The sequence below is a fragment of the Spermophilus citellus genome, assembly GCF_964194105.1.
Source record: "Spermophilus citellus genome assembly, chromosome: 15".
Taxonomy (NCBI): Eukaryota; Metazoa; Chordata; class Mammalia; order Rodentia; family Sciuridae; genus Spermophilus; species Spermophilus citellus.
The window spans coordinates 89363336-89382468 of record NC_138195.1 but is presented as its reverse complement, the minus strand read 5'-3'; the positions used below and the strand labels follow the sequence as shown (position 1 = coordinate 89382468).

Below are 19133 nucleotides of genomic sequence, written 5' to 3'. Positions count from 1 at the left end.
AAACTTTTTTTTTTTTTTTTTTTTTGGTGCTGAGGATTAACCCTAAGGGTGCTTAACCACTGAGCCACATTCCCAATCCTTTTTTAATTTTTATTTTGAGTTGTGTGGGGCCTGGCTAAATTACTGAGGCTCACTTTGAACTTTCAATGCTCCTGCCTCAGCCTCCGGCATTGCTAAGATTTCAGATGTGCACCACCATGCCTGGCTGAACTTGTTACTGTCTCCATAATTTTGCCTTCTCTAGAATGTTAGAGAGTTGGCCTCTTCAGATTGGTTTCTTTCAATTAGCAATATGCACTTGCATTTCTTCCCTGTCTTTTCATGGCTTAATAGTTCATTTCGTTGTTTTCACTATAGAAATTTTTTTTAATAAACAAAAATAATAATCTTTTGTAGTGCAGGCATATAATACAAGGATCACAGGACTTTTATAGTTTTATCATTTTCACTTAATAAATAAGTTATTTTAACTTTTTACTTGTGGCTTATCCTTAAAAGCAAAATAAGCTTATCGAGCTTGAGATACATTCAAAACCAGGTGCTTGGATCAGGTGAAGAAAATAATCAAAAGTAGCCAAAATTTTTGGTTTGAGTTCCTTTGCTACATCTCGTGCCCCATTCAATCTCAGAATTCAGGTTCTTGGTTTTTCAAAATTAGATTGTACTGTGGTAAGATAATACTCCATTTTAAAAATAACTTTTTTTCAAATAAGCTTTTATGTGTGACATTGGTTTATTTTATTACCCATTTAGGAATTAAAATACATCACTTACTTAGCAATGACTTATCTAAAGAACTCAAGTAGGGGCTGGGGCTGGGGCTCAGTGGTAGAGCACTCTCCTGGCATGTGTGAGGCACTGGGTTCTATCCTCAGCACCACATAAATAAATGAATGAATGAATGTATTATGTCCATCTACAACTAAAAAAAATTTAAAAAACAAGTAGAACAGGTGTTTTAAAAAATAAGAACATCGCATGTTCATCAAAGACAATATTGGTAAATAATGAATTATCACTGTATTTATTATTCTTAAAATGTGACTTACATGTTATCAACTGATGGAAATAAAAATTCACTCTGTAGATTTAGTGAAAAAATAACTCTCAAAGTAATATTTAGGACTTTGGATTTGTTCTCTTTGCAAGATAGCAAACTTCCTTAAGCCTATATTTCTTAAATCCACATGAATTAAAATTAGTTACTTACATAATACCTTTTCTGCTATTATTAATATGTTAGTATTGTATAATTAAAAGCTATTACCTGTTAGAAAAAAGGAAATGTTGACTTTGAGTAAACTGAACCTCTTCTGATTATTTGCCAAGAATTTCCTGTTTTTTGGAAAACTGGCCTGTTTCAAATTCAGTTTGATTATGTGGCTTTTAGCATGAGTGAATCCATATTGGTTAGGTCTGTTCTGCTGGGATCTAGTGCAGGAGCTCAATCCAAAGCAGTGACCTCCCATAAATTTTATTACCTTTAGCATGAGTTTCATCAACTTGTTAGATTTACCCACCTGATCCTCTTAATTCAGACACAAGAGTAAATCCTGAAATATATTCTTTTATTTTAATTTTGCTCACTAATCACCCATATCCAGCCATTGACCTCACTATCACCCAGTTCATTAGGAAGGATTTTTCTGAGTTCCAAGTGGAGACAAGAGTGGCTCAAAACTCTGACGGGGAAACTAAGCTTAGAGAACAGAAGCGCCTCCACTGCTCACTTGGAAAATCGGGCCAGGGCAGGAATCAGGGCTTGGCTCTGTCCTTCTACTACTGAACCTTAACCTTGCAAACGTCCTCTTGTTCCACATTCAGTGCCCCCAACTCTGTGAACCAAATGCTGAGTTGGGGCTCTGAGCCAGGGGTCTGTAAAGAAATTCAGTCACTCACAGGCAATTTAGGGAAGTGGAAGCACGTTTTGCTCTGCATTCTGGATAGTGGACACTTCATTGGCAGTCCACACTTCATGACCATTCAGGAGTACTGGGCTTGATGGAGACTGGAGGCTGGAGGTCCAACAGGAAGGAGGGGGCCAGGGCTATGTTCAGGATTTGTGAGCTGGACTGAGTGATGCAATCCCTGTGTGTCTCTGGGAATTCTCTAGAATTCATACCCCCAGGGACTTTTGCCAGGTCTATTATTTTACTAAGTGCCCACCCTGTGATTAACACCTGGGTCAGGTGGTTATAAACTCAATCTGCTGACTACATCTCTGGTGGCAGAAGCAGCCCAGATGATGTGAGACTCTTTTCAGAGCTCCTCTGGTCCTTTATGTTCCTCACAGATGGAAGACCTTACGTTGGCCCTGGCAATAGCCATGAGAAGAGTCCATGTTGCCCACAGGAGAGTGTATGACTTTGAAAAGCCTGTGCCCCCAGAGGCAGCCTAGTGCTTCCAGTTCAGGAAGAAATAAACATCTGGGTGGACAGTTGCCCTCAGCAGTGAGCATGTGCCAAGATTTGAAAGCTGGTCTGAGCCTTTGAAAAAACCCAAATGGAACCACACAATCATTTTCTTCAGAATTTCAAAGAGAAGGTTCTACGTAATAAATCTAACTTAGAACCAGGAGAAAACCTGGGATCATTCAAAGACGTCAAGTTTCTTTTTTGTCTATGCTGCCAGGAAGATTCAGTCAAAACTCATTTTTCAAATGTTTTTATTTTTTATACCAGGCACCTAGCAATATGCTATCCCTTCTTGTTAACACCATTCATTCACATGGCCTCTATTTTCTACTTTAACTCTCCTGCTTGTGTTGCAATATAAAACGATGAGCTAGTTGCCTCAAGTACCAAAGTGGTAACACAAAACTTTAGGAAAAGAACATTTAAAACTAACAACAACAACTGAGGCAGGCAGGATTCTTTTCATTATTGTACCTTTATGTGAAAGTACATAAATATCTCATTAGTACATAAATATAAACACTATAGAACTTCAATAATAAGGCTTCTACTAAGAAATATTGTTCACAAATGTGTGTCCACCATTCCCACTTCAGAGCCCCTCATTTGTGCCACAATAGCAAGGTGGCAGGGCATCGTAATCTGCATATAGGCTATATTCGTCACAGCACGGGAGGGCAGGACAAGACTCCATCGTGCCTTTAGGTGGGATGATCTTGCTCTGGAACTTGGTTGGACAGCATTCCTTTGCCGCTCTTAAGAAAAAACATACCAAAGCATGGGCTTAGAATTTTTCTTCACAGTGCATTTCTTACAATTATCAGTGCTATCTGGGAGGTTCAGGGTTGGAGCTGCTCAGTCACACATGTGACACTGCCCTAGCTAACACTCTCTGGTCCTGTGCTAAATCCCTCCCTCATCCTTTCCTACAACTGCTGTGCACGTAAAATCAGGTCACAAGAATAAGGAGAGTGACTTGAAGCAGGGACCCACCAGCTGCTTGCTGTAGGCCCTCAAGATGCAGGAATGATGGGGAAGGTGCCACACTTGGCTGTGACCTGGTCTCTGTGTCCATCATCTAACTCCCTAGAATGGGGACACCAGTGCTAACTGCTGTTCGCACTTAATGTCCTCTCCCCAAAACTTACATACCTCCTCTTCGACCTGCACCCCTTGTCAGCGGTTCTCTAGCAGACCTGTCCTACAGGTCCACCCCGCTGTTCCCAAGGCCTCCAGCAATGGAATGGGGGAACGTCCTGGGAGCTCCCAACTTGGCAAAAGGAGGTCAGTGCGGCCTGTCCTCTGACTGAGTGGGAGGCAGATCTTGCTCCAACAGTGTCCCCCACATTCAGTCTGCAGCGCTCAGGACAGAGGGAGGCTCAGTCGAGGGGCTGCTAAATACCTGAAGGGAAACTCCGTGAGGTCCAACGATAGCAAAGCTGTGCTGGGACACACAGCCTCTAGGCTGAGAACATTCTACTTAGGAGTCACAGCCCCAAGCCGGCAGGAAATAACCCCAAGATCCTGTGCCTTTGCCTTCTCCAACCTGTCTGCAGCTCTTGACCTCACCCAGGGAGTGGCTATAGCAGCAAAGAATGAGCAGTCAAGCAGAGAGCTCAGGTGTCCCATCTCAAGGGCACTCACTCTGCCCACGACTCACTTCAGTATGCTGGAGACTTTGAAGAAAAGACTGAGGACCACGCAGATCAGCACGATGGCCGCAAACAGTAAGCCGGCCCCAATGCCGATGATAATCTTTGTCTTGAGATCAAACATCTTTCACACCTGGGCAGAGAAGTGTAGGCAAGCAGTGAGGGTGGCTTCCCTCCCACATGCCATCAGCAACCTCCACACCTTCGCCCAGGGGAGGAGGAACGGACCCAAACACAGATCCTTTGTGTGTAAACCTTGAGGGTTCTTCCCAGAGAGGCTGAGGCTGGCCAGGGGTGGGTAAGAGGGTTCACTTCTGTATGAAGAGGAGCTGAGATGCAAAACCCAGACAGAAGGAGTAGAAGGACAGCCAGCCAGGGGACAGACTCTTTGCCTCTCACAGGTTATGGTGGCCCTTAATTATCAGGCCTGCAGTGGAGCTAATGGCTTTGTGCCTGGGCCTCTGAACTGTGTCCACGTTTACTCAGAATGACCTCCTGCTATACGTGAGCTTTAAAGATGTTTTATGGGACTAATGGAATTACTTCAAAGAATTATTGTCTGACAATATTGATAATATGCAAAGCTATTTTTTAAGTGGTAAATGTTTTAGGGAATAAAAGTTTTAAATCATGCACTGCCAACTGGGTCATGCCATCTCAGAGTTAAGGAGATTCTGGAAGCTTCTGGCCAACCCCTGCCCAAGGCTGAGATGGGGAGTGGCCTGCATAGACCCAGAATCAGCTTCTTCTGGGACCTCTTGTTACTCATCTAATAGACCATGGGTGTTCTTCCTAAATACTCCCCCCACCCCACCAGGAAATCTGATTTGTCTGGGATAAGAGTTTGCTTCATTTCACTCCAAAATTGGGGAGTAAGAGGAGTACATAATCTGACTGACAAGCAGATTAGTTAAACCACAGATAAATAGTTAAACCATCCAGAGGTGGATTAAGGATGCTGTTGCGGGGGGTGGGGGTGGGGGGAGACAACTTTGAAGAAGTTATTTTATCAGACGTTATTTTCTCATACCTGTCATTTGAGAAAGAGGAATCTAATCATTCTGGCAAGAGGAAATAAGGTCTATGGTTGAGAGTGGATGTCTGGAAGCAGTGTGGTCCAGTGGTAGCAGAATGTGCCGACTCCAACATTCATGCCCCAAGCAGTGTGACATCAACCCACAGGATCCCAGCTCCCTACCTCAGAGTTCTGAATTCTGTTCCACATGTAGGTATGTATTAGCTCCTATGAAAAATAAATGCTATTTTGAATCAATTCTAACATTTTCAGTATTTTGACGACTAATCAAAAGCAGATTTAATATTTCAATTGAAGCCTGATAGACTGTATGTTTCGATTACTAAATGAAATAACATGGAGCCATTTACCAGGATTCAAGCACGTAATTGTTGAAATTGTTAGATTTTCACTTTTTACAGTTAAGATGTTACAAAATGAAAGGTAAAGAGGATACTAGTTCTGATCAGGTTGGCATGATGGGTTCGTCACACTACAGCTGGAACAGTAATATGAACTGAGAGACCTGGGCCGACAAGTGGCATAGGTGTGTTTTCACTTCTGACATGCGCAATTATAATTCCCAGGAATAACATACATCTAAGGAACGAGAACTCTGTTCCTACATGAACAAACATTAGATAAGTTCTCATATTAAAGAACTAAGTTCACCAAAATATTGAGGGTAAAGCATCTTTTTATGAAAATAGACATCTTAAGCAAACATTAAATAAAAAGAAAATTCTTCTATTTATTCCAAACAAGTAGCTTCCAGAGTGAATGCATTTATTTTTACATTCAAATACATCACCCTTCAACATATATACATTTGTATCTGTTTTTGTTTTGTTTTTTGGCACTGGGGATTTACCCAGGGGTACTTTACCACTGAGCAACACCTCCAGCCCTTTCTTTCTTTCTTTATTTGAGGCTAGGTCTTTGCTAAGTTGCTTAGGGCCTCATTAAGTTGCTGAGGCTGGCTTTAAACTTGCAATCCTCCTGCCTCAGCCTCCAGAGTCTCTGGGATTACAGGTGAGCACCACTATGCCCAGCTAGTTTCTGAAGAATCAAGTCTACCAGACAGAACTGGACTCATGTGCTCTAATACTTCAATGCAGACCCTCAGCAGTTCATACTCAACATAAGCTAGGAAGGCCTGGGAAAAAGAACCTGTATCAGCTGGAAAAGGAGGTTTCATTATGTGTTCTGGGATGATGAGGTAAGACAAGACAAATTCTTCCATTTTATATCAAACACTGCATCCAAGTAACAATCCTAACAAAGAATGGGCCAGTTTTCATTTTTCACTTTCCAATCTGCTGTTACAATGTGATAGAGCATAAAATCAATGGCCCCAATGAGAACTGATCTTTCATTTACCATACATGACATCCATTTTTGAAATGTGAAGTAAACAACATAAAATATTAAGTTGGTGATCTGAAATTAAATGTTTCAGGTCAAAACACCTGGTTTTCCAAGAACAATCAATTAGGGGAAAAAAAGTCAAGTAAGCATTTTTTCATACCCTTCAACTATTAAATAAGGTCTTTGTACAAATTAAAATAGTACTTCAAACACATACAATACAAACCAATGAAATGCATTAGAAATCCTTAAATATTTTAAACCCTTAAGCAACACAAGAATACCTAAAAATCTGTAAGTGAAAAACACTGCAAACAAGAATAACTTAGGACAATGGGGTCACCTCTTGGTGTACAGTACTGGATTTACAATAACAAGGGCAGTAAAAATGGACACCGAGGTCACTTTATGTAAGCCGATGATCCTTCGGAGGACATCAGATACTTGCTTTTCATAAACGTTTTTAGGTTTGGGCTTTGTAATAAATAGGTAATAAATATCTGCAGGCCCTCGTACGCTGAGAGCTTATCTTTCTCCATTGGAAAGTCTTTCTCCAGAGTCACAATGTCTCAAAGGCAGCCCATTGGGCGGGGAGTTGGGATTCTGCAGGAAGTCCATTAATAAGGTAATCTTATCATCTATGTGCTCCTGGAGTTGGAGTATTCGCCGATCAATGTAGTCCACAAGTTTCTTTTCCATCAGTTCCATATTTTTAGAAAGAATCTTTTCCAAGTAGGAGCAAAGAGGCTGTTCTTCCACTCTAAAAATAAGTTTAAAAAGTCTATCAATTTTCCCCACTATCACAACAAAAACAAGCAAGCTATGCAACCAGTGGCCAAGGAACATGGCTGAAACTTGTCTCCACAACTGCACTGCTCCTGTGACTCATTTCCCAGGTTGCAAAACACATGCAATAGGTGACCACAGCCCTTAATGCCCAACACACTCCTTACTTCTTATTGAGTATTCAGTTGAAGTGGGAACATAAAAATGAAGACACATCTTCAAAAACAAACCTTGGGGAATGCCCTTTTTAAGTTCCAAATAAAAACTGATTTTGCCCAATTTAAAAAAAAAAAATGTATCTTTTCCAAGTATTCTTTCAAAGCAACCCTATAATTCATATAGCTTTTTCCTCTTAAATACAAACAACCTTTCTAAAACACTAGGAGGTTCTTTGCTAACCTGATCTGAAAATGTTTACGAATTTAACTAGGATAGACAAACAAAAATTAATAGGATCAAAAGTACACCGATTTCTAAAAATCCACAACGCTTAGGGTTTCCATAATTCTTTCGGGAGCTCAATGAGGAAAAAGTACTTTTCCAGAGCCTATACAATGTATGCCACTGCTCTAATTTCTAAAAGAAATCAAGGCTGTGAATTCTTTAGAATTTCCTCAGGTAGTAGATTTACTGTATAAATATGTATGTTTTCAGAGGTTAACTATTCTCGGTATTCCTACTGTTCTCATACTAGCTATGTTTAATTACACATGCTATAGAGTAACATGTATGAGAATGTGCCCAAAAGCTAATATAGATTTGCATAAATTTAAAACAATATTCTTCTTGCTAAATGTTTTGAAAGTTTGTTTCTTATTTACGTTGACATGAAAAGGTTTAATTATTATTTTTAAACAAATATTTTATATAGCTGTAAAACTAAAAGATTTGAGGAGTCCTCAAGATTGTAAACACCAATAAGTTTGATCTTGGCATAATGCCCTGCGGAGCCATTTAAATTGTTGTTCATGATATGGATGCACTACTGCCCAGTCTGTTTAACCATTCATCTACCATGAGACATTTTGATTGTTTTTTCTTTGGCACTATTACAAACAAAGTTCTCCTGAACAATTGCGTAGAGCTTTTTAATGTTGCCACAAGTTTTCATTTCTTTGGGATAAATGCCCAGGATTAGGACTAATGGGTTGTATGGTAACTGGGTGTTTAGAAACTGCCCAGATATGTTTTTAGGGTGGTTGTACCATTTTAATTCCCGCCAGCAAGGAATGAGATCCGGTTTCTCTATATGCTTGTCAACATTTGGTATTCTTATTGTTTATAATTTTAAATTTTAGTCATTCAAATAGATATATAAGATATCTTGTGGGTTTTTTTTTAATATTTATTTTTTAGTTATAGGGGGACACAATATCTTTATTTTATTTTTATGTGGTGCCAAGGATCGAACCCAGTCCTTCACGCATGGTAGGCGAGCGCTCTACCTCTGAGCCACAACCTCAGCCCTACCTTGTGGTTTTAATAAGCATTTCTCTAATAGCAGTGAAGTCATTGTTGATCATCTTTTCCTGGGCTTATTTGCTATTTATATATCCATCCTCCTGATGATTCTTCACATCTATTATCCATGTTCTAATTAGATGGTATTTTAAAAAACAAATGTTGCAAATCCTTCATATATTTTAGATACAAGGCATTTGTTGGGTTCGTGATTTACAAATATTTTCTCTCAGTCTATCCTCTTACTGGGGCCTTTCATATGTAAAATTTGTAAATATTAAATGGGCTCTACATACATATTTTATGGATCATGCTTTTGGTGACCTCGAAGAATTATCTTCCTAGGTCCCTAAAAATTTCTCCCATATATTAAAAAGATTTTACAGTTTTATACTTAACATTTTAGCTTATGCTCCATTGTGTGTTAATTTTCATATATCTGCATTCATGGTTCATTTTTTAGCCTGTGACTCTCCAGTTGTTCCAGCATCACATGCTAGACGATCATCCTTCCTCCACTGAATGACTTTTGCACATTGGTAGAAGGCCGACAGGTATACTTCTGTAGAGCGATTTCTGTGCTTTCTGTTCTATTCTGTTCATCTATGTGTCTAGCTGTCTTGCCAAAACAGACTCTTGAAATCCAGTAGTAATTTCTCTCTATTCTAATTCCAGTACTGTTGTCTTTCCACTTAGAATTTTCCACTTCCAGATTTTGGAATCATATTTACAAAAAATACATGTTGAACTTCTGATAGAAATTGTGCTAAACATATATATATCAATGAGGGGAAAACTGACATTTGTACTGTTGAGTCTTCAACAGTACCATGAATACGGTATATTGCTCCATTTTTGGGGTCTTCTTTCATCACTATTTAACAATTTTCAGGTCATAAGGTCCTCTATGTCTTTTGTCAGATTTATATGTACAATTATGTTTTACATTCATTTATATGTACTTATTTCTTTGGGGATAATTTAGTCTGGGTAGCAGAGTAATGCTGGCTTCATGAAATGAGTTGGGAAGTCTTCCCTCCTCTTCTATTTTTTTGGAAATGTGTAAAAGTGGTTTTCTTTAAATGTCTGGCAGGATTCTTGAGTGAAAGCATTTGGGCCAGGACATTTCTTTTTCACGATCTCTTCAATGTCGAATATAGTATTTAGTGGCCATAGAAGTGTTCCATTATTTATTTCATGTTGGTTGAGTTTGATAATTTGTGTTTTTTAAGGAATTAATCCTTTTCCTCCTAGTTGTCAATCAAATTGTTACAATATTCCCTTATCTTTATTATGGCTTGAGGCCCTGTAATGGTATTTCCCACTACACTCCTCAGATTGGTGATTTGTGTCATCTCTTATTTGCCAGTCTTGCTAGAAATTTGTCAATTTTACTGAAATTTTCAAAGAACCAGCTTTTTAATTGATTTTTTTTTTCAATTAAATAGATTTCTGCTCCTTATTGTTTCATTCTGCTGCTTGCTTTGGGTTCCTTTTGCTTGGCTTTTAAATGAAAAATTCAATTTCTTTAGTGCTTATAAGACTACTCAGATTATCTATTTCATTTTTATTGAGTAGCTGTAGTTTTACAGTATTGATTTGAAAACTCTGCTTTTTTCTAATGCAAGCGTACAGTGGTAAACAAGTTCTTAGCAAAACCTCTTTAGCTGAATCACACAAATTTTGATCTATTGTTATTTTCATATATTCGTAAAAAAAGTTTTCTGTTGAGACTTCTTGAATCATAGATTTACAAGTGTTGTTTAATTTACAAGTGTTTTGTCAATCTAAATGTCTTGTCTTTCTGTTATAGATATGATTTCTTGTCTTTTGTAGCCAGAGAAAGCACCTTCTATGATGATCCAATCCCCTTAAACTTCATTAGGTTTGCTTTAAGACTTACCATATAATTTATCTTTGTGAATCTTCAAAAAAAAAAAAAAAAAAAATGTACTCTGCTACTGTTGGCAGAGAGTTCTATAAATGCCAACTGATCCTGCTGGTGGTTAGTGGTTTTTAGTTCCAAACTAACATAACTATCTCATTTTTAGATGAAAATTCTAAGAGAGATTAAGTATAGAAAATAAACGAAAACTATGACCAAAGTCCTGAATTCCAATCTAGAATACTATTTTGACACACTATATTTGTGAAAAGGATTAAGAACATACTAAGTCCTCGGCCACTTCTTATTGAAACATGTTGTCAAGGTAAGGGATTAAGAGACTAGAGCATAAAAACTTGTATCCTACAGATAATTACCATCCTAAAATAGTTTTTGATAATTCCAAAGTTAACCTAGACCAAATATAATCTACAAAGCAATGACATGCTTAGTATACCCAGCTAGAAAATAATATAAACCCAAATAAAAACAATAAAGATCATTACCACCACAGCACCTTTCCACTCATGCAAATAGCCTTCTACTCCAACCCACAGCTGCTGCTGGTAACCCTTCCACCAAATGCCCGAGAGGTGTGCAGCACCTTCAGTTACAGGCACTTGTGTCACAGCCATGCATTTCACTCTGGAGAACAGTTACTGCCCACAAGCGTGTTCATGGTAAAATGCAAAAACTGCTCAGATTTTCTCTGGAAAGATTGTTCATTGAGACAGATCTGTTTCCCTTCATCTGATTCTCTCACCTACCGGCTATAAACCTCATTCGTACCACATTTGTCTTGAGATAAAATACTCACGCAACACCGACAATACCGTCACGGGGCTTGGAGCCGTTTTCCTGCCACTTGGCGTTATGTCCCACTCGAAGATGGTTAACTTGACTGCACAGATTTTGGAGAAAGGGCAGCAACTCAGAGTTGGGCAGTGAGCCGTCACTCGCCTTCTTTGGTAAGAAAGAAGATACTGCGTTTTTAAGATCATTCTCAAGAAGGGAATGGTTTTGTGGCACAGTTTTACACCTGTCGCGGCTGGTGGTATTTCCTTCCCCAGGTGGCCTGGTGCTTTTATCGATGAAAGCCTGTAAGGGTTCAGTCCTGTTTGCAGATGTCAATCCAGTTCTAAAAGGGAAAGGTGTGGAGGATGACTTGTCCAAGGCTCCTGAAGTGGACGATGGCTGGAGTGCAATCATATGCTTATACCCGGTAGTCCCCAAAACTGACTGAAGCTGCTCTCCAATGGGAATACAATTCTAAGCAAGGTAAATAAGAAAATGTTAAGATTAAGAAGGACAGTTCACTGTGTGAGTCATTCCTGGGCACTGTGCATTCCTTCATTTGATCCCCAGGAAGTAGGCTATTACTATTCAATATTAAGTGACCCCGTCAGAAGGTCCCTGGCCAAGGTAACCAGCTGGTAAGTGGCAGAACCAGGACATAAACCCAAGCAACCTAACTCCACAGGAAAGACTTAACATTATTTTCTAAAGAAAATAAATACTAAAATTGCATAGTAAATTTGCAGTGACATATTTTAGTATTTTACCTACAAAGTCCTCCTTAATTTATGACAATAAAAATGTGATACTTTCAACTGAGTTACAATGATTGATCATTTTCTTAGAACTCAATTATGTCATTCCCCAACTCTCAACATATGGTTGAAAAGCTATTCGTTTTCACCTGGCCATAGCTTTTGCCATGAGTTTTTAATGGAGGTTATACACTACTTAAAGCTAGGTATTCTATGTATATACTTGTGATATTTTCTTTTTTTTAATTAATTAATTAACTTACTATTCTAATTAGGTATATATGACGGCAGAATGCACTTTGATTCATCGTATACAATTGCAGCACAACTTTTCATTTCTCTGGTTGTACACGATATGGCGTTACACATATGTGCAGCACCATATGTACATGCGCTTAGAGTAATGATGTCCACCTCATTCCACAGTCTTTCCTACCCTCCAGGCCCCTTCCTTTCTCCTCCCTCCCCTATGCCCAATCCAAAGTTCCTCCATTTTTCATATGCCCTCTCCCACCCCCCATTATGGATCAGCATCCACTTATCAGAGAAAACATTTGGCCTTTGGTTTTTTGGGACTGGGTTATTTCACTTAGCACTGTGACATTTTCAATAACTAAAATGAGCTACCACTTGTCTGTGTTTAAGAATTTCCACCTTAATAAGAATTAAAGACCTAGGGATGTGGCTCAGTGGTAGAACACTTGCCTGAAGTGTGTGAGGTCCTGGGTTCAATCCCTACACCAAAAAAAAAAAAAAAAAAAAATTCCATATTGGTACCATGACTAAATTGCTTGTGTGTTATTCTTTCCTTTGTTTCTTGAGATTTTATGTTGAAGAGAAAGTATGCTATCTTCTTCTTCAGGTTTTCAATTTTTCCACTAAAGAAAAACCAAATGACCTCTAACTGAATTGTTTGTGTGAAGGCATATGGAGCTCTTAAATTCAAAACGTAGAAGCCTACTGCAGGTTTTTATCAGGGTTTATCATCCCACACTCACTGCTATTCAGATTTTGAAAGATGGGCTGAAAAGTAATTATCAAGATTAGCTAAAGAAGTTCAGTTCATACATTCATCTAGATATTCTAAAAATTATTCTGAGATCAAGCCAGATCTACATTCATTTATTCAAAAAATGTTTACCAGAAATTTATGTGTTAGGCTCCACTTGAGGTATGAGAAATATGGCAGTGAATCAAACAAATTAAAATCTCTGACCTCTTGGAGTCTTCAGATAGTAGGGAGAGACTGCCTGAAAGGACGGAGGGAAAGACGGGAGGGATGAGGAGAGAGGAGGAGGAAATACATCATGGGATGTAGGTGGTGATAGATACTTCAGGGAAAAAATAAGGCAGGAAAGGGGATAATGAGGGCCAGGGAAGTGGAGGCAGAGGCACCTGTGATAGCAAGTACCCATCCAACATATTTTACAGAAATGCACTTTGGAAAAGGCTCTATATAGAGAAATGCTAGCCTGTTGTCATTTTTTCTTGTTCTATTCCAAGTTTTGAATAAGTCTTAAAATATTCCTGGAATAAGATGGGTTATATTTCTAATATTTTAACATTAGACAACATTCTTTTAGCTCAAAGGAGCTTTACTCAGTCATCAGAGAAAATTTATTTCTGTATGAGACCACTCATATGATCTAGCCTGTAAAAATCCTTAAAAACAGGCTATACACCAATTGATCATTTTTGCATCCTAGAAAGTGCTCAAATCAGCCCATAATTCATCAAAGTTGCTACTTGCTGAATGATGGGTGAATGAGTTAATGAAAAATTGTGAAGCTGTCCAGTCAAAACTTTTTATACGAGGGTAAGTCTACAAAATACGCCTTTTGCAAACTATGAACAGATGACAGTTAAATCAATAATAACAATGAAACATTTAGCTGGGTGCTGCAGTGGTGTACACCTGTAATCCCAGCTATTTTGGAGGCTGAGACAGAAAGATTGCAAGTTCAAGTACAGCCTAAACAACTAAGCAAAACCCCATCTAAAATACAATAAGAAGAGCCGGGGAGGTAGTCCAGCACTAGAGTGCTTGCCTAGTATGCCCAAGTCCCTGGGTTCAATCCCTAGTACCACAGAAAAAAGCTTTTTTTAAAAAAAGAAAAAATACTGCATTTCCTCATCAAAGGCCATCATTTTGAAATGATTTTTTACTGCTATGTGGAAAGAAAAACATTTCTACTTACCTGCTGTTGAAACCTAACCATGTGCATTAGCTGCTGAGCTCCAGGTGATAACTTTGACCCCATGGACTCCATTATGGTTTGGACCTTGTCAAGGTCTATCCTTGATCCTAGAGCAGGAGAGCTTGGTGAAGAATTTCCTGAAACTGGTTTCATGTGTACCACAACCTTACTGATGAACACACACTGTTTTTCACCAAAGGACAGCAACTATTATGAAACAAAAAAGTCCAGGAAATATAGGTATTAAAACCAATAATTTAAAGTCACTTCCTAGTATTACCAAATCAAGAGTGAAATATTCAAGGATCTAACAGTTTTAATCTCAAGCATGTTTTTAAGTTATCTTTAGAACAGTCATAGATAGAAAAATTTCTATTTTAACATAAGGCTCAGATCAACTATTTAAATCAAGGAATCCTTCTCAAACTAATATTCAGAAAATAAGTCTGAGTAGATTAAATATAGTTTTACTTAATTTAAGGCATTAAAAATAAACAGTCTGAGATCTTAACATGCCACAGTTTGGTATAATATTATTTAATACAAAATATAACTGTCTAGAGGCCCAAGCAGTATTTACTGAAATTATAGACACAATTCAGTCTTTCAGGATTTAGAACTGTAAGGAATGTTAAAAATCAGAGCTTACAGTCTAAATCCTCTGGTTCTATCCCTGTAGGTTTTTTTCTTTTTTTGCAGTGTTGGGCATGGAACCCAGGGCTTCAAGCATGTGGGGCAAGGGCTCTACCCCTGAGCTGTACTCCATGTGTGGTCCATAAAACAGAGTAGTAAAATGAAAGGGAAGAGATTTGGACCAGACACATCTGGGTTTAAATTATGACTCTGCTGCTCAACAGCCTGGGTGACCCTGGGCAAATGCTCACACAGGGTAAAATTAAAATCAAGTCAGTAAAATGAGAGATGGCTTATGTGTCAAAATATCCAGTATCTATCCCTGAGGAAATGCTCAAAAGTCTGTATCAGGAACACTTTATTTTTATCTTAATCTTCCATATGCTGTTGTCCCAGAACACACTTTCATACATAACCCAGGGGTTCCATGAATGAACCAACCCTTCGTTTCAATACAACAGTTACAAAAAATGTTCACCAGAGTGACACACACAGACCCACGTGTCAATAGGTAAATGTACACCTATGCTCTAAAAACTCTTTTAAGTGTGTAACCAAATACGTGACAGTCTTCAACAATCAGGGAAACACCCATTACATTTATCCTACATCCCAATCTATTCTCCCCTTTCTGCTTTGTAATACCCAAACACTTTCTCAACATCAAATATAGGATCTGTTTCACTCATTGAGCATGCTTATTACCAGTCTTGCCCCAGTAAAATATAAGCAACATGAGGGCAGTATTTCAATTTATTTTACTACTGGTAATTCCTAAATGCCTCATATAGTATCTGGCATCAAATATTCACAGAATGAATGAATCACTTTAATCAGTTCTGTGATTGAAGAACATTTATTTGTTCTTCAATGAAAGAAAAATCACTAATTTTACCTTGTTCTAAAACTAAGTCTCACAATTTCCCATAAGTGATGATAATAAGTATAGATTTTTCAGAGTCAAAAAGAACCCAAGAATTTTCTTTCTTCAGTTCTCTAATTTTACTCCCGAAATACGTCCAAACAAGCGAAGAAGCTTGCTCAGACTAGTGTGACAGCAACAAAGCTGAGATAATATTCTGGCTCTGTATTTCTCGTGATTCCTAGACTTTGACATCACCACTAATGCAAACCTTAACAATCTTCATGCTGCAGCCAACAGTCCAAAACCCTTTAACTTCTTGGTTCTCTTGTCTGAAACTCCTTTCACTACCTTCTTCTTTAATTCATAGGACCAAAGTTTTGTTTGTAATTTTTTTGGCAACACAGTTTTACAGAAAGATTAAAAAATGTTTTAGATAAATTTCCCAAAACCTCAAAATATAGCTCTTATTAACAAAATATATTTCCATAACTGGTGATAGACTAAAAGAATTAAATCTTCAAGAGGATTGATGATTTTTTAGGAAAGTAATTACCTTTTATATGTTTACTATGTCTTAATAAAACTAGGGACAATATAGGATTAGTTGTATTCAAGGAAAGAAAATTATATATAGAACAAAAACAAATTTGATAAAAATTTAAATTAGTTAAAATTTGATGATGGCTTACCTTTATTTTACAAGCATATGTGGAAGTTTCCAATTTTAGATGTTTTTTGTAGAAAATAACATTTTCCTGTTCACTAAAAACAAAAAATAATTTTTTAGTTATGATTAACAGTTATGATTAAAAATAAACGTTTCTAGGACAATACTCCATCCTGGGACTGTTTTCGTGGTGAGGCACAAGGAGCTGGGGCTCCCGAATGCATTGCACTGCCTTAAGGACCACAGGGGCCTCTCAGACTAGCCAAGAGAACTGAAGGAGATAATACAGTCATGGAGCACAGACCATATTGTAAAGTTCAGTGAACACACCTATTATTTTCAACTTGCACTGGACATAGGAAAGCTCTAAATTTCGGTTACATTAAAAAAGATGCGGCAGAATCTTTGTAAGGGGGGGAAACGGGGTGGGGGTGGGGGCGCCCAAATGATCACGTTTATAACCGGTTAACAACTAGGCGGCTGTGGCAGTCTTAGATCCCCACACCCTTAGTAAGGGCCTTCCTAGAAGATGAGCTCAGTGTTCCAGACTGACCGAGTCATTAATTTGGGGGAAACTCTGGAAGCCAACCCTGTGAGCGAAGGAGAGAGACAAGGAGCACTTGTCAGGGCTTCTCCTAACAAAACCCTTCCACTAACCAGCTGTGACCCACCATTCACTTCCACTAACCAGCCCCAAGTTTCCAGGTATGAAAACAACTAGGCTGATCTGCGCTGCCTGTAAGAGGCGGCAAGGCGACCCGGTCTCTGCCACCGGTGCACTTTTAGGTTCCCTCCCCGGGTGACTGGCACCACGTCAGGCAATCTGAACCGTCCCAAGCCCGGGAAAGGGGCCGAGGGGCCGCGGCGCGGGGTCACCGACCTGCCCTCCGGGACGGTGCGGGCGCCCTGGCCCCGGCCGGTGCCACAGTACTCCTCTCCCACGTACACCTCCATGTTCCTGGCCGAGCTCAGGACGCCCACCGCGAGGATCTCTTCCCCGGCCCCGGGGTCGCACCGCAGGTCGAGGAAGCAGGGCGTCCTGCCCCGGGGGCCCGGCACGGCGCTCAGGCTCACCGGAGGCTGGCTGAGGAGGAGGTCGGGGCACACGTGACGCCCGGTTTCCGCGGTCGCGCTCGCACCCGCCCGCGCCCCTCCCCGGACCCCCGCGGCCTCGGGACGCGCCGCTCAGGGACGCGGCTGGGCCGCAGCCCCGCAGCCCCGCAGCCCGCGCCCCTCGGTGACCCCGGCTGCTGCTGGCCGCAGCCAGTCCAGCATCGCGGGCTCTGCGCAGCCAGACGCACGCGCGCCCTTCCCCGCCCGCACACGCGGGGCTCTAGGCGACTTCTGGGCCGTTCGGGCGGCCAGGAGCTGCCCCTCGTTTCCAAGCGGGCGAGGCGGATGCGCCTGCGAGAGCTCCCAGGTCTCCCGCCCCGCGTCCCCCGCTCGTCTCCCCCGGAGCGTGGCTGTCGCCGAGCGCCACGACCCGGCTCCCCCGAGGCACGGCGCACCCCGAAGCAGGCGGCGCCAGCAGCTCCTCCCAGTCGAAGTCCTGGAAGCCGACGCCAACCCGGGTGAGGAGGAGGCTCCGGGACAGGACCCCGTTCGCGGTGTTCCAGGAAGAGGCCAGCGTCGGGCGGCCGGTCATTCCCGAGTCCTCGGCCCCGGTCTCCATTTCGCCGCCTCTGGCCGAAACCAGCCCCGGAACCTCTCTTGCCGGGCTCGAGTTTCGGTCGGTGCAGAGTGGAGTGCGGACGCGCAGCGACTTCCGGCTGTCTGTCTTCAAACCCGGAGCCTTAGCTTCTCTTGCCAGGGGCTAGAGACCTGGCGAGCCGAGGCGCGCTTGCGCTCTGCCGTGTGACTTCCGGTTGCGCGTTCAGGCGAAGAGGGGGAGGGTGGGGTACGGGGTTAGTTTTCCGACGCTGGCGGGGAGAAGTGCCTTCGGTGTGGACGATGTGTGCAGTGGGAAAGCGGATGCGTGCTCCTCGCACCCCGCGATCTGCGGGCGTCGCTGCGGGCGTTGTGGCCGCTGGAGTGGACGCCGGTGCCTTTCCCCTGCGCCTGAGCTGCGTGCTTGGCGCCCCAGGCACCCGGGCCGGGGAGCGGTGGTGACGGATTCGGGCGTGGGTTCTCCCCCCGCCTCCGCTCCTGGCACGCACTCGCGGTGGAGAGGGTCGCGGAGGTGCGAGGTGGGGGCTTGTAGGCGCCGCTGTTAATGTAGTGGCTGAGACGGGGCCTACGGGGCCGCGGGTTTGCGGTAGCCCCGATGGGACGCCCTCGGTGGCAGAAATCCGAGGGTCCAGAAGGTTCAGAGGGTTTGGTTGGAGAAATGTGCGAATTTAGATTTTTCCTGATACTTGGAATCCGAAGTAAATACGACCTCCTTGTCCTTTCTTTGCACAGCTCATTTTGGAAAAAATGGAAACGAGATTCAAAGACAATTTGAATGCCAGTGTTCTTAATTTGAATGCCGGTATCGCCCTTGTGTTTATGTTACTCTGGTAGAAAATCGAATTTCTGTTCTGGGTCACATTAATTTTTTTTCGTATTTTGGCCTCATGATTTGATAGAAAATCATTCTTAGTCTTTTGTTCTTAAGTTTTTGGGTTCACATATCAGTATATGTATAACGATAAGAGATC

The 19133-nt window shown here is 41.1% G+C and overlaps 2 protein-coding genes across 2 annotated transcripts in view; one reads left to right on the top strand and one right to left on the bottom strand.

The window, feature by feature from the left end:
* Nucleotides 1-6664: 6664 nt before the first annotated feature.
* On the bottom strand, nt 6665-18299 carry LOC308634027 (ATPase PAAT-like). The gene is made up of 6 exons (XM_081267604.1): nt 18003-18299; nt 17375-17578; nt 16517-16589; nt 14330-14536; nt 11399-11850; nt 6665-7209 (listed from the first exon to the last, which is right to left on the bottom strand). Exons 1-6 carry the CDS (start codon nt 18164-18166, stop codon nt 6975-6977), a joined length of 1335 nt encoding a protein of 444 aa, XP_081123730.1. The 5' UTR covers nt 18167-18299; the 3' UTR covers nt 6665-6974.
* Nucleotides 18280-19133, top strand: part of CUZD1 (CUB and zona pellucida like domains 1) — a 31522-nt gene continuing 30668 nt past the window's right edge. The window contains exon 1 of the mRNA XM_081267601.1: nt 18280-18398. The gene's annotated coding sequence lies outside the window, so the exon portion shown is untranslated. The remainder of the gene's footprint in view (nt 18399-19133) is intronic.